At 39.8% G+C, this 12737-nt stretch overlaps 1 protein-coding gene across 5 annotated transcripts; it reads right to left on the reverse strand.

Annotated features, from left to right (window-relative positions):
• Window positions 1–2092: 2092 nt before the first annotated feature.
• figla (folliculogenesis specific bHLH transcription factor) lies at window positions 2093–12737 on the reverse strand. 5 transcript variants are annotated; one of them, XM_085180685.1, is made up of 6 exons: window positions 12389–12737; window positions 11368–11514; window positions 11158–11247; window positions 7862–8046; window positions 5463–5527; window positions 2093–2352 (listed from the first exon to the last, which is right to left on the reverse strand). In XM_085180685.1, the coding sequence occupies exons 1-6, from the start codon at window positions 12572–12574 to the stop codon at window positions 2243–2245; spliced, it is 783 nt and encodes a 260-aa protein (XP_085036811.1). In that variant the 5' UTR covers window positions 12575–12737; the 3' UTR covers window positions 2093–2242. The 5 variants fall into 5 exon arrangements, with proteins under 5 accessions (XP_085036811.1, XP_085036815.1, XP_085036814.1 ...); XM_085180689.1 differs by having other exon boundaries at window positions 11368–11476; window positions 12389–12504; XM_085180688.1 differs by having other exon boundaries at window positions 2251–2352; window positions 7894–8046; window positions 12389–12731.

Genomic DNA, 12737 nt, shown 5'->3' on the forward strand with positions numbered 1-12737 from the left:
CATTCCTCTGCAGATGATCTGTTAGCTGTTTGACAACTACTCTTTCAAGGATTTTTGATATGAAAGGAAGGTTGGAGATTGGCCTATAATTAGCTAAGACTGCTGGGTCTAGAGATGACTTTTTGAGTAAAGGTTTAACTGCAGCCACCTTGAAGGCCTGTGGTACATAGCCGATTATTAGAGATAGGTTGATCATATATAAGATCGAAGAATTAATCAATGGCAGGACTTCTTTGAGCAGTTTTGTAGGAATGGGGTCTAAAAGACACGTTGATGGTTTGGAGGAAGTAACTATTGAAGTTAACTCAGAAAGATCAATTGGAGAAAAAGAGTCTAACTTAACATCAATGAAACTAAGAGTAGCTGTAGATAATATTACATCTGTGGGATGATTATTGGTAATTTTTTCTCTAATGATAAAAATTTTATTTGTGAAGAAGTTCATGAAGTCATCACTAGTTAACGTTAAAGGGATGGTTGGCTCAAAAGAGCTCTGACTTTTTGTCAGCCTGGCTACAGTGCTGAAGAGAAACCTGGGGTTGTTCTTATTTTCTTCAATCAGTGATGAGTAGTAAGCTGTTCTGGCTTTGCGGAGGGCTTTCTTATAAAGCAACAAACTATTTCTCCAGGCTAAATGATGATCCTCTAAATTTGTGACACGCCATTTCCTCTCCAGATTACGAGTAATCTCCTTTAGGGTACGTGTTTGAGAATTATACCACGGGGTCAGGTACTTCTGATTAGAGACCTTAGTTTTCATTGGAGCTACAGTATCCAGAGTCGTACGTAGTGAGGAGGTGAAATTATTAACAAGATAATCGACCTCTGTTGGGGTAGCGTTCAGATAGCTGCTCTGCTCTGTGTTGGTACAGGGCATTGACGATGATAACAGTGGCTGGATTATATTCTTAAACTTAGTTACAGCGCTTTCAGAAAGACATCTACTTTGATAAAGTCTACTCTCCACTGCTGTGTAATCAATTATTGTAAATGTAAATGTTATCAAGAAATGATCAGACAGGAGAGGGTTTTCAGGAAACACTGTTAAATGTTCAGTTTCTATGCCATATGTTAAAACAAGATCTAGAGTGTGATTAAAGTGGTGGGTGGGTTCTTTTACATTTTGAGAGAAACCAATTGAGTCTAACAACAGATTAAATGCCATGTTGAGGCTGTCATTTTTAGCATCAACATGGATGTTAAAATCACCCACAATAATTATTTTATCTGAGCTCAGAACTAAATTAGATATAAAGTCTGAGAAATCAGACAGAAACTCTGTGTAAGGCCCAGGTGGACGATAGATGATAACAAGTAAGACTGGTTTCTGAGTTTCACAGCTGGGGTGGACGAGGCTAAGCATCAGGCTTTCAAATGAATTAAAAGTCTGTCTTGGTCTTTCATTAATTAATAGACTGGTGTGAAAAATTGCTGCCACACCGCCCCCTCGACCTGTGCTTCGAGATTTCTGGTAGTTAGAATGACTCGGGGGTGTTGATTCATTTAAACTAACATAATCATCCTGCTGCAACCAGGTTTCTGTAAGGCAGAGTAAATCAATTTGTTGATCAATTATTAAGTCATGTACTAACAGAGACTTGGAGGAGAGAGACCTAATATTTAATAATCCACATTTCACTGTTTTACTCTTTGTTTCAGATGTGGATACTGTATTGTTCTTTCTTTGTAAATGTTTAAGTTGTTTGTTGCTGGTTTTTAGTTTGTTTTTTGTCTTTTTGGAAGCTGACACAGTCTCTATGGAGATGGGTTTTTGGGGGGGGTAGCAGGAGGAGAGAAGCTGCAGAGAGGCGTGTAAGACTGCAACTCTGCTTCCTGGTCCCAACTCTGGATAGTCATGTTTTGAGGGGTTTAATAAATTTGTCCATATTTCTAGAAATGAGAGCTGCTCCATCCAAAGTGGGATGGATGCCGTCTCTCCTAACAAGACCAGGTTTCCTCCAGAAGGTTTTCTTTGCTCTTCTCAAGGATCCACACCACGCGGGGAGAATAGATTAATCAAACGTTGGAGTATCTCTAGGTTCAACTTTGGGCCCTCTGTTGTTCAGTTTGTACATTAATGACTTACCCGAAATGTATCCACCTACTCAAACCCGCCCAAGGAAAGTGTGATGATATGGCTGCTGAAGAACTCCCAGCTACAACGATTACATCAAATTACAAAAAAATCTAATACAAACTAGACAAACACCAACTTTCTGTACACTGAGCTACACAAAAATAGTCAATTGGTAATCATTAGTTTCCAATTAGTTGCTAGGTTGTGCCGACAAAACTGCTGATGTTGCTTTGCAGACTGTAGATGAGGGTTCAAGTGATGTTCTTCATGTAGACCTGAAAAGCGGAACAGTATCAGTTTCTCTAAATATTTCTGAAGATCTTTTGCAGCAATCATGGGGTCACGTTGACACAGGCTTTCAAATCTTTAAAGTCTCTTTACTCTTGAACTGCAGAGACCTGGTCAGAATTCATCAGGTCTTCTGAACCTTAATTGTCCTAATAAGTGAACTTAAGTGTATGAAGCTTTAACATTTTCTACTGCTGGGTTTAGAAAAAAAAATATAAACATCTGAACAAAAAGAGCTTTTATTTAAATAAATACATTTTTATTTATATAGCACCTTTCAAGACAGAATCACAAAGTGCTGCACATAAGATTACAAGTCATAAAAAGATTTAAAAAGAGAAAATAAAACAGGCAAAAAATTAACCAAAAGCAGTTCTAAAAAGGTAAGTCTTGAGTTTTTTTGTTTGTTTGTTTGTTTTTTTAAAAAAACAAAACAAAAAAAAAAAACCAGCTACTGAGTCCACAGTTCTTAATGTTTGGGGGAGAGAGTTCCACAGTCTAGGGGCCACAGTGGCAAAAGCTCTATCACCTTTAGTCCTCCTCTTAGTATTTTTTTATAGCAAGTAAGCCCTGATCAGATGACCTCAAAGACCTGCTAGGGACATAGGGCTGTAGCAGATCAAAGATGTAGGCAGGTGCCAGTCCGTGCACAGCTCTGTAGGTCAAGACCAGGATCTTAAAATCGACTCTAAATTTAACAGGAAGCCAGTGTAACTGAGCTAATAACGGTGTCACATGTGAGTACTTTGAGGATTTTGTCAAAAGCCTTGCTGCAGCGTTTTGCACAACCTGCAGTTGATCCAGAGAACCTTTGCTTAGACACAAACAGCGAATTACAATAATCCAAGCGTGACGAAATAAATGCATGTATAGCAATCTCGAGTTCAGAGCAAGATAAAACCGGGCTTAACCTAGCCACATTTCTTAAATGATAAAAACAAGACCGAACCAGAGATCTCACATGCCCATCCAATGTGAGACTCGAGTCAAAGGTGACACCTAAATTGCTGATAGAGGATTTAACAAAGTGAGAGAGGACCGAGGGCTTTCACCATCTGCAATAGAAACCTATCAGGGGCGCATACGAGGACTTCGGTTTTCTCCTCGTTGAGTTGGAGGAAATTTGCAGCCATCCAATGTTTGATCAAATCTAAGCAATCATTCAGACGCTGAAGCTTAGATAAATCCTCGGGCATAAAAGAAACGTACAACTGAATATCATCAGCATAACAATGATAAGAAATGTCCTCAAAAGAGCACATTATATGCTGGAGGGGGAGAAGATAAATTAAAATTTATTTAAAGCTGAATCAAAACAAAAAGAAACAAAGAACTACAGTCTTTAATTTTTCATGCATTTCCACTTGTAGTTAATAACATTAACAAGTGACAGCAGTGTGACAAATTCATTCTGTTAATTAGCAAAAGTCTTTTCCCCCCCAAAGAAAACCTTCTTGAACACTAATATGAGTTTAACATTTACATGACTCTTACAACAAGTGTTGTATATAACAGGTTTCTAATAGGCCTACACAGAAAACAATTCATTTCATAAGTGAAATTACAAAAACAAAGTTCCTTTTACATTTTAAGGCTGCCAAGGATACAATCTGTAAAATGAGAATCAACATTTACTTCAACAAAAAAAAAAAACCCCAAAAGGTTAAAACACCACAAATGAAAGTCTGCTTTCTTCAAAACAATCCTTTTCTTCAAAGCAACAGGACCCTAAAAAGAAAAACTTGGGTTCCTTAAAGTATTCATAACATTTATCAATCACTCGAACACACACACAGTAACTTGTCTGTCTTGTAGAAATGTGCTCCAAATAAGGAACTTGTGTTGACGAGATTGTTAGTTAATCATTTACAAATCAATATTGTCTGTATGGAGTGAACATGTAAAGTTCAACTAGAGCCCTGTCTGTACACTTCACATTTCACCCAGCTTCTATCAGCATTCACATCGTCAGTGACTGCTTCACGGGCATCCACATGAGCCATATAAAAACATTACCTACACGTTTTATAGACTGTATGCTGACACGTTTCTCTCAAATTGTTACAAGTTAACTTTAGTTTCATGTGTACAACGATCTCAGTTGTATCCTAGCAAAGTCAAACCTGTGCTTCCTGTTCTTGAGTGAAACCAGGATCGTTTGTGAACATACAGAGACTTTACATTCACAAACATGTCTCTTGACAATGATCTGTCTACCTGTTCGAGTGCGTTCATGATTTTGAGAATTTGGTTATGTCATTATCCTTCCTATGAACTTCAGGAGTCCAATTACTTTTAATCCCCTGAAAATGGAGGAGTATGTATAAAAATCCTGGCAGCAGCCAGTGGTGAACATCAGCCTCTACACCTTGTTCTCAAGTTGACCTCTGACCTTCAGGTCGAGGTCACTTGAGTTATAGTCGAGTCACAGTGATGTGAGAATAACTCCTGTGTGGCGCTGCGTCACACCACTTGTAGAAGCACGAGTGCTCAAAGGAAGCTGTTGCGTTGGCTAGAATGTCCGCTTAAAACTATGAGCCACTTAAATAAAAGTTTCTGTAGGAAGCCTTAATTCACATTCAGGAATCTAAAAATCGGCAATGCAAACAGCAGCTAATCTGGTATTTTTAGTACCCTGGTCAGAGGTGAAACAGAAACTACAGATTAGACAGTGGACGCTCCACCAGAGGGCAGTGCAACCACACTTAAAGACTCAACTATAGACTACTTTATGTGATGCACATCCAGTGTTTTGAGAGAAGAAAAAAGAAAAGGGCAATTACATCATTACACGCAAAGATTCTATGAAATCAGGCCCAATTAGAATATAAAAGTAGTACTCACAGCCTTAATCATTCTGAGATACTCATTCAGACCACATGAAAGCAACATTTGTACAAATTCTGAGTAATTTTGTACTTCACATATATTTTTAAAATAGTAAAGAATAATGATATTTAATTATCATTCAGGGCATTTACTAACTTGATTTGATCTGCAGTCAATTACATTCTTGATCATTAAATTCTGATCCCACCAACATTTCATCACTTGCATTTCTGTAAACTGATTTAATATTCGTGTTCAAAATGCAAACCTGGCAGGTGTCCAATATCAGGCCACATCAGCTGTTGTAAACACTGCTTAGCAAGGTTGAGACGTCTGTTGGAAGACAAAAAAAAGTTAATGTTCAAGTCCTTATAATGTTAAGCATTTCCTCTGCTGGATTAAAGTCCACGAGGATTATATGTTCATAATTTGATGCACAAACACTGAAAACTGAAGTCTGCTTGTCACAATAGTTCTGTGTACAGCATAATGACATAAGTGCGGCAATAAAACGCTCTGGCGTTCTCCAAACCTCTTCACCTAAATTATCCAATCAGATGCTCGGGCACTTGTCAGGACTGCTTGAACCTTTCAGATGTTGGCACTACTCAGAAGACAATCAAATGCTGTGCGCCGATTGTCAGCTGTAATTGAAGAATGTTTCTGCCAGATCATTCGTGGAATTAAACATGTGATTGCCTATTGTTTGCAGGGTTCGTCTTCCAAGAACTGCATAAACATCGCCCATCTTCCTTCTGAAAGGTTACTCCAGCTGTCAATGAGTGACACACTGATATATCAGGGTAAATTCTGTATGCAACTTGATTAATGATTAATTAAATTAACTTGATTAATTAAAAAAAATACAATAAACCCCTGATTTCCTACAACAGACAAGAATGCACTGGACCATGTCCACACAAATACAAAATCCATACACCCACTAGGACCGATCTGATCATATAATAACTGCTGCATATAAGCCAGTTCTCAACAGAACAGCTCTGTACCTCAAAGTTAAAAGTTAACTCAGCCCTGAGGGAGCAACACCACAGCTACAAGACTGTTGTGAGCACACTTAGGCTACGTTCACACTGCAGGTCTTAATGCTCAATTCCGATTTTTTGATCAAATCGGATTTTTTGTCTGCTTGTTCACACTACAAATAAAATGTGACAGCAAACGCGCTCTAGTGTGAACGCTCAAGGCGGCCCGCGTGCGCAAAAGAAGACGTCACACACAACGCGCTCTGTTTAGACCCAGAGCAAACAGTATTGTTTGACTGATGGCCCTTAATATAAAGACTTGTTTCGGACTTTACATTTTGCAGTTTTGTTTTAAGTTATAACTTTTGTTATTCACATATGGCCTAATAATTATCCTTATTGCCGTTTTAGAGAGGAGCGGTGCTTCAAAGGACAGTTGAAGATTTTCAGAATCTGCAGATTATACAGTACAAATAAAATGTTCACATTTCTCCAACGTTGTCTTCCCAACAGTTTCACTGGATGTCCAGGAAGCGTTCACGATGTCTTCTCCGGCGCTGATAATTGGCGTCTGTCTTGTGTCGGTGACGTAAAAGACTGATTTAATGCAACATGACCGTTCAAACAGCAGTCGCTTTCTAAAACATCAGATATGTATCGGATTCAGTACCACATATGAAAGTGACCCAGGTCGGATTTGAAAATATTGGATTTGTGCTGTTCACACTGTCACACCATGATCGGATGCGAGCCGCAGGGTCTAAAAAGTCATATTTGATGCACTTTCGCCTGCAGTGTGAACGTAGCCTTAGTGGACTGCATTTCCAAAGCACACCCTTTAGACTGTAGCAAACACCTCAGCTGTTTAGTACTATATTCATTTTTGCATTGAGAATGCCAAAACAGTTGAGGTAATTTGACCAGAAACTTCTGCCTTAGAGGTCCTGAAGATCAATTAATCAGGTGTATTCGATTAGCAGTGCCAATGGGCTGCCATTTGCCTTTTATTCCGATTGGAAGCAGGAAGGGTGTACTTTGTTTTTCCACACACCACTTGTGCATTTTGGCTTAGTTGTTGTTAAATTATGCCAGTGTAATGTGTTGTGTTGAGGTTTTATGTGCCCAATTTTAGAGATGTGCAATTTTTAGATTTTTTTTTTTTTTTAAATTAGGTCACACTTAAAACAGTCATGTGGAACATGTGTAAAATTTAAAATGCAGATGTTCCTTAAATAGGGTAAATGGTCAGTTAATTGGAGGCAGGTCATTGCTGACAACTTGAATCTCTCACACACACGAAGCTTTTCTGATCCACTGCTCGAATGTTCATTGTGAGGAAAAAAACAAAACAAAAACAACAAACAAACAAACCCACACATGATTTCCTTTCACTTATCTACTAGTCTTTATTTTAACCCCACTACTGTGTGTCCCAAGGGAGGACGGAGTACAGGCTATGGGGTCAAAAGTGACCAGAGTCACCATGTCAACAAGCACACTGCTGCATTTCAGCATGAGCAGAGTTCTGAACTCAACTGAAAATTCTAATCTTAGTTATAGACCTGCAGATGTGTGCACTGTTGCACTTAAAAAACAAAAAACATAAGTAGGGAGCCTCAAATCAGATGAGTAATCCAGACTGAGGTTCCCTCTCTTTTTGACTGACAGGCTGAACACTGACCCCTGAAAACATGAAGTACATTGATGAGTTACCGCAGGCTGATCAGGAGCTACTTGGATGATGAACTGGTATGTTGGCATCACACAGTGCTGCAACATCAGTCTGGTCATCTCTCCATCATCTGTCACCGGTTCAGGGGGTAAAGTGAATCCATCATCAATTTGTTCCTCTGACATGCTCAGCAACTGGCAGGGAGAAAGACCACAGTTAGATAAAACATTCATTTCTGGGAACCGTGACTGGTCAACTACAGTAAAGCAAGACCAACTAAACCAGAACAACAATCAAATGAGATGGTAAAAAGTTATTCTCTCAAAGGTCACTGCAAAAATCAATCAATTGTAATGAAAATTATAATTTATTAATCTTTAATTTATTGACGAGGGGGATTTTATTCCAAATGCTTGTTTTTTTTCCTAGAAAACACTGAACAACCCAGTAGTGTTCAATGATAAATATAAAAGTTTGCCTATAGAGCTGCTTAGGGACAAATGTTATTTCAGTTGTAATTACACAAATCACTCAGCCTGCAGAACTTTTCTTCATTCCATATTTAGCAGTGAGCTGAACGAAATTCATGGTTACAAATTAGAAGTGTGCGTAATTAGTCTACTACATAACTAATCGTCACTAGTCAGTACTAGTCGTTTAATCCAATTTTCCACATTTTAATTGTTGGCCATTGTCAGAAAGTTGTTGCGTCCTAAATCTCATGCAGCCCCCTGCCACCCCCCGTTACTGCTCATTTAGCACTTTCCTGGAAAAGCTGCACTTCATGTTGAATACAATAGCTCACCCTAACACACTGGAAAACTCTTCACTAACAGATAATTTCATTTAATATGCTAATATTTTGCAATAAATATCTATACAGTTTTGACAGTGAGCTGAAGTAGTTTTATGTTATGCTCAGGACTGAATGGTTGATTGCTGCTTGCGGCTTTATGAAAAAAAACAATTATGTATTAACCCTTGTTCAAAATCACTAACCTTGCAGCTTTTGTGGCCACCAACTGATTAGGTCTGTAATTTTTATTATTTTGGTTTTATGTTTTTTTGCCATTCTTTCTGCATAACGTTTTTAACTAACTTCAGTTCTTTTCATAAATATAAAATAGTTATTACTTTTCACATTTTTAACCCTTTAAACACCAGTTTGTCCACTGCACTAGCTGGAAGACAACCTCAAATCTCACAATTTTATATATTTTCAGTGTTACTGGAATTTCTTGTATTATTAATAGTAGAGTCTGGGACATGTAATTGCTTATAATGCATTGTTATTTTTGTGCAGGGAGAGCAAAAACATAAAAACTCCCTCTCAGCGTGCTCGTGGCCAAAAATGGGCACCCCTTGTTTAAGTTTACAAAAGGCTATAAAATTGGTGGCCATTTAGAAGTCGGCCATCTTGGATACAACTTTTGTTTTTTGTTTTGTTTTGTTTTGTTTGTTTTTTTAAATAGGAAGAGGGCCATGTGACAAACTTATTAGTAATGTCACAAGAAAAACAATGGTGTGCTTGGTTTCAACGGCCGACTTCTAAATGGTCACCACCCATCTTGAGGAGTTTGTCCCCTCACAAATACTTATGTGCCACAAACAGGACTTTAATATCACCAACCATTCCCATTTTATTACGGTGTATCCATATAAATGGCCCACCCTGTACACTTGGTGCAAGGGGCTGCTGTTCCAATCCTGGAGGTGCGCCTTTTGCACCTTCTCATTTTTTTGGTGGGGTGTGGGTCACACTCTGGTTCAGACTACTATATCTTAGGATCAATGGCAGAAGTGGCTGAGAATCAAGGACAAGGGTGTCTTGCAGCTGTTGAGGCCACGAGCATGTGCCCCCGCTCTTCCAGGATCACTCTTCATTTGTAGGTTGTAAAGGACTCCCCACTTCAGTGAAGTTGTTTCCGGTGGGACAAAGGCATTGTATCCCCAAGACATCCAGGAGATTGGAGGAAAGAGCCAGCAGCTAGTTTTCCTTCAACAACTCGAGGTGCCAACATCCTCTCCAAGTTATCCAAGCTGTATTTGTGTCTATTGTAGTCCAGGATTGCTTCTTGTTTCCAGGCGTCCTTTATTCCCCATGACTGACTGCTGGTTCCTTGTGTGTTGCTGTCAAAAGAAGTTGATTTGGCTTGTGGGATATCACCATGCTAGTTTTGGTGAAGCCAAAGACGGACAACAAAATCTTCCTCTGTTGCATCTGGAGAAGCTGAGGAGGAAGCTCTAGGTTGTTTCCCCTGTGCCAGTTTTCATCTGAGGGGTTCCTCTGCCAAGGTGACCGAAGTAAAGATGTTGTCCTAGGAGCTCCTCCGTCAGTTGGAGTCTGAACCCCATGCCATTTTTTTACTTCCTGAGAACTTCCAGTGTTGTCATCCAACATGCTATGTATTGCTTTATTCTGGTGTAGGCTCACAACTCCAATCCTCACACCTTCACTTCCTGTGCAGGTTTGTAAGGGTGCACAGCAGCTAAAAGATCTCCTTTGTTATAAAAAAAGTCAAAAGTAGATCTCAGGCTGCTAATGCAGGGAACTGCATACAGGGTGAGTCCTGGTTCGATACCAGTGGGCACTGGATTGTAGAGCAGTCTCTCTTCAGTAGTGGTTTTCCCATCATGAGGGATCTCAGAAAATGCTCCTATGTTCTTTTCCATCAGCTGCTCGGCCTCCACCTCCATGGCCTCCACCTCCATGCCCCCCCCCCCCCAAAAAAAGAAGAGTATTCAGGCAGCGGCTAGTACTCATCAGTGGTGATGCAGTCAGCCTCTTTGGAGATTGTCCCCTCATCTTCTGGAGAGGAATATTCTTCATCTTGGGCAGATGTCTTTTCTTCAAGGGCAGAGGACTGCTTGCTGTCCTTGCTCTCTGACCAGATCATATAAACAGTGCTTGAAGCAGTGATGACCTTCTTGCCATACTGCCAGAATAAATGATCTGGAAGCTGTTAGGCTTACTTACAGCAGTAGCTCTGTCTGCACCTGCATAAACTCCAACTGATCAGATGACAATTCACTGTGCAAACAAGTAATGACCCCAAGTCTATGGCAAAGGCAAGCAAAGAGTTTCTCAATGCAAAGAATGGGGATAGGCGTTAATGGCTAACGCACCAACCTGAATTCAACCCAACATACATGCAAATGCAAAACTAAACTGCAGGAACTTAGGCCAGAGCACTAGTATGTATGTGACGCTCCATTTAATGATATATGCAAATTCTGAATGTGGATTAGCACCATTAGTAGGTTGATACAACAGCGTCACTTTACTGTAGAAACAGACAACTTACATCATCCACTCGCCAAAAGTCACTACCAAGGCCTTCAGTCTGACTGTAGGTGATTGCATTCTTTAAGAAATCAGTCCCACTGCCATCATCCTAAAATAAACAAAAACAAAGAAAACAAAACACAGATCAACATTTCACAATAAGTGGCAGTGTTGCTCTTGGAAAACAACACACGTCATTTCAGGGAGTCCTGCCGAGCGAAGTACTTACACTGTCAGTTTCCTGCAAAACTGCAAGCAGCAGTCGAATGTATTCTGTGGCAGCTTTGAGTGTGTCCACTTTGCTGGGCTTTCGGTCTGGTCGCATCAGTGGCACCATCCTTTTCAAGCGAGAGAACATGGTATTCAAGTTCCTGATCTGCAACAAAGAGAGGCTGAAGTGCTTTAGCAAACACTGAAAACTGTAGGGTTTGAAGCAGGAGCGATTGTCACAATTTGATACTCTTGTAGAAATTTAAGCCCTGTGGGAACAAATCCCGGTTTAAACTAAACATTTACAGGGTCTATATTCATACTTATTTGATCGTAAGCAGCACTGAGTTGTATACAGACTTGTCAATTTTGAAATACAAAAGGTAGTTTTTAATTAAACAAAGGAAACTTTTAGCACCCCAGCAGGTCTACTTATGCAAATATCAGCGCTATTATTATCATCATTATTCATTCTAATAATATCGTTCAGACATCCAAAAACAACACCTCTAATATAACAACGAAGGAGAACTGCATTTCCAAGAAAATGTAGTCCATTTCAGACCATTTAATGCCAGGATGCATTCACAAAGCAATTTCAGAAAAAGGTCATGCTTAGCACTTAATACACAGCTGCTAAAAAAACAAAAAAAAACAAGATGCAGGCCTTTGAGCGAACTTCAGTGCCAAACAATGTCCCTTGCTGGTGTAGTGCAGCTTCAGGGATGCAGCTGTGAAACATTAGCCGAGGACTCCTTGTTGGGCGGGGTGGCACAGATTAAGGAAAAAAAAAATTGCTTTATTGAGAGTCGAAGTGTTTAGATTAAACTTGCAATTCTGCTTGGACAATAAAGTCGTCAGTCTATCTTGAGGAAATATTAGCAAATTATTCCCAAAATGAACAATAACGTATCTATTTTTCCAGCTAGCATCGTTAGCTGTGAGGTTGCTAACAGCTTCCCTCCTTGAGTGAGCTGTTAAAGGAAATGTTGCTACCCGTCCTTCATTTGTGGTTACGAGTTACTTTTTAAAACACTCACTCTCATTCGTTCCTTGGCGTTGACCAACTCTCGTTTTTTCACAGTTTCGCTGAAGTCCTCGGCCACGAAGTATAAATTGTCCCGTCCTCGTTTGAACTTCTCGATGTTGCAGTAGACAGGGAGCGCGGACTCGCCCGTCAGCCGCTTCAAAATGTCACTCATGGATTCCTCCTCCGGTACCTTCATTTTAACGAGTACCGTTTGATAAAAATAAGCTACCACCTGGTCGATTTAATTCTTTATCGCGGCGCCATGTAAAAGAGATTAGCGAGAGGCCTCTGGCGTGGCGGAGGATCACACCTGCGTCAGGAGGGTTTTAATTAGAGTCAGGTGTTGTGCCAAAAAGGAC

This window comes from Neolamprologus multifasciatus, chromosome 12 (genome assembly GCF_963576455.1).
Source record: "Neolamprologus multifasciatus chromosome 12, fNeoMul1.2, whole genome shotgun sequence".
In the NCBI taxonomy this organism is placed as follows: Eukaryota; Metazoa; Chordata; class Actinopteri; order Cichliformes; family Cichlidae; genus Neolamprologus; species Neolamprologus multifasciatus.

Coding starts and splice junctions, on each gene's coding strand:
- figla (XM_085180685.1), bottom strand. CDS start 12,574: ATGAAGGTACCGGAGGAGGAATCCATGAGTGACATTTTGAAGCGGCTG. Junction 11,515..12,388: donor ACGCCAAGGAACGAATGAGA/GTGAGTGTTTTA, acceptor TCTTTGTTGCAG/ATCAGGAACTTGAATACCAT. Junction 8,047..11,157: donor ACTTTTGGCGAGTGGATGAT/GTAAGTTGTCTG, acceptor TCTCCCTGCCAG/TTGCTGAGCATGTCAGAGGA.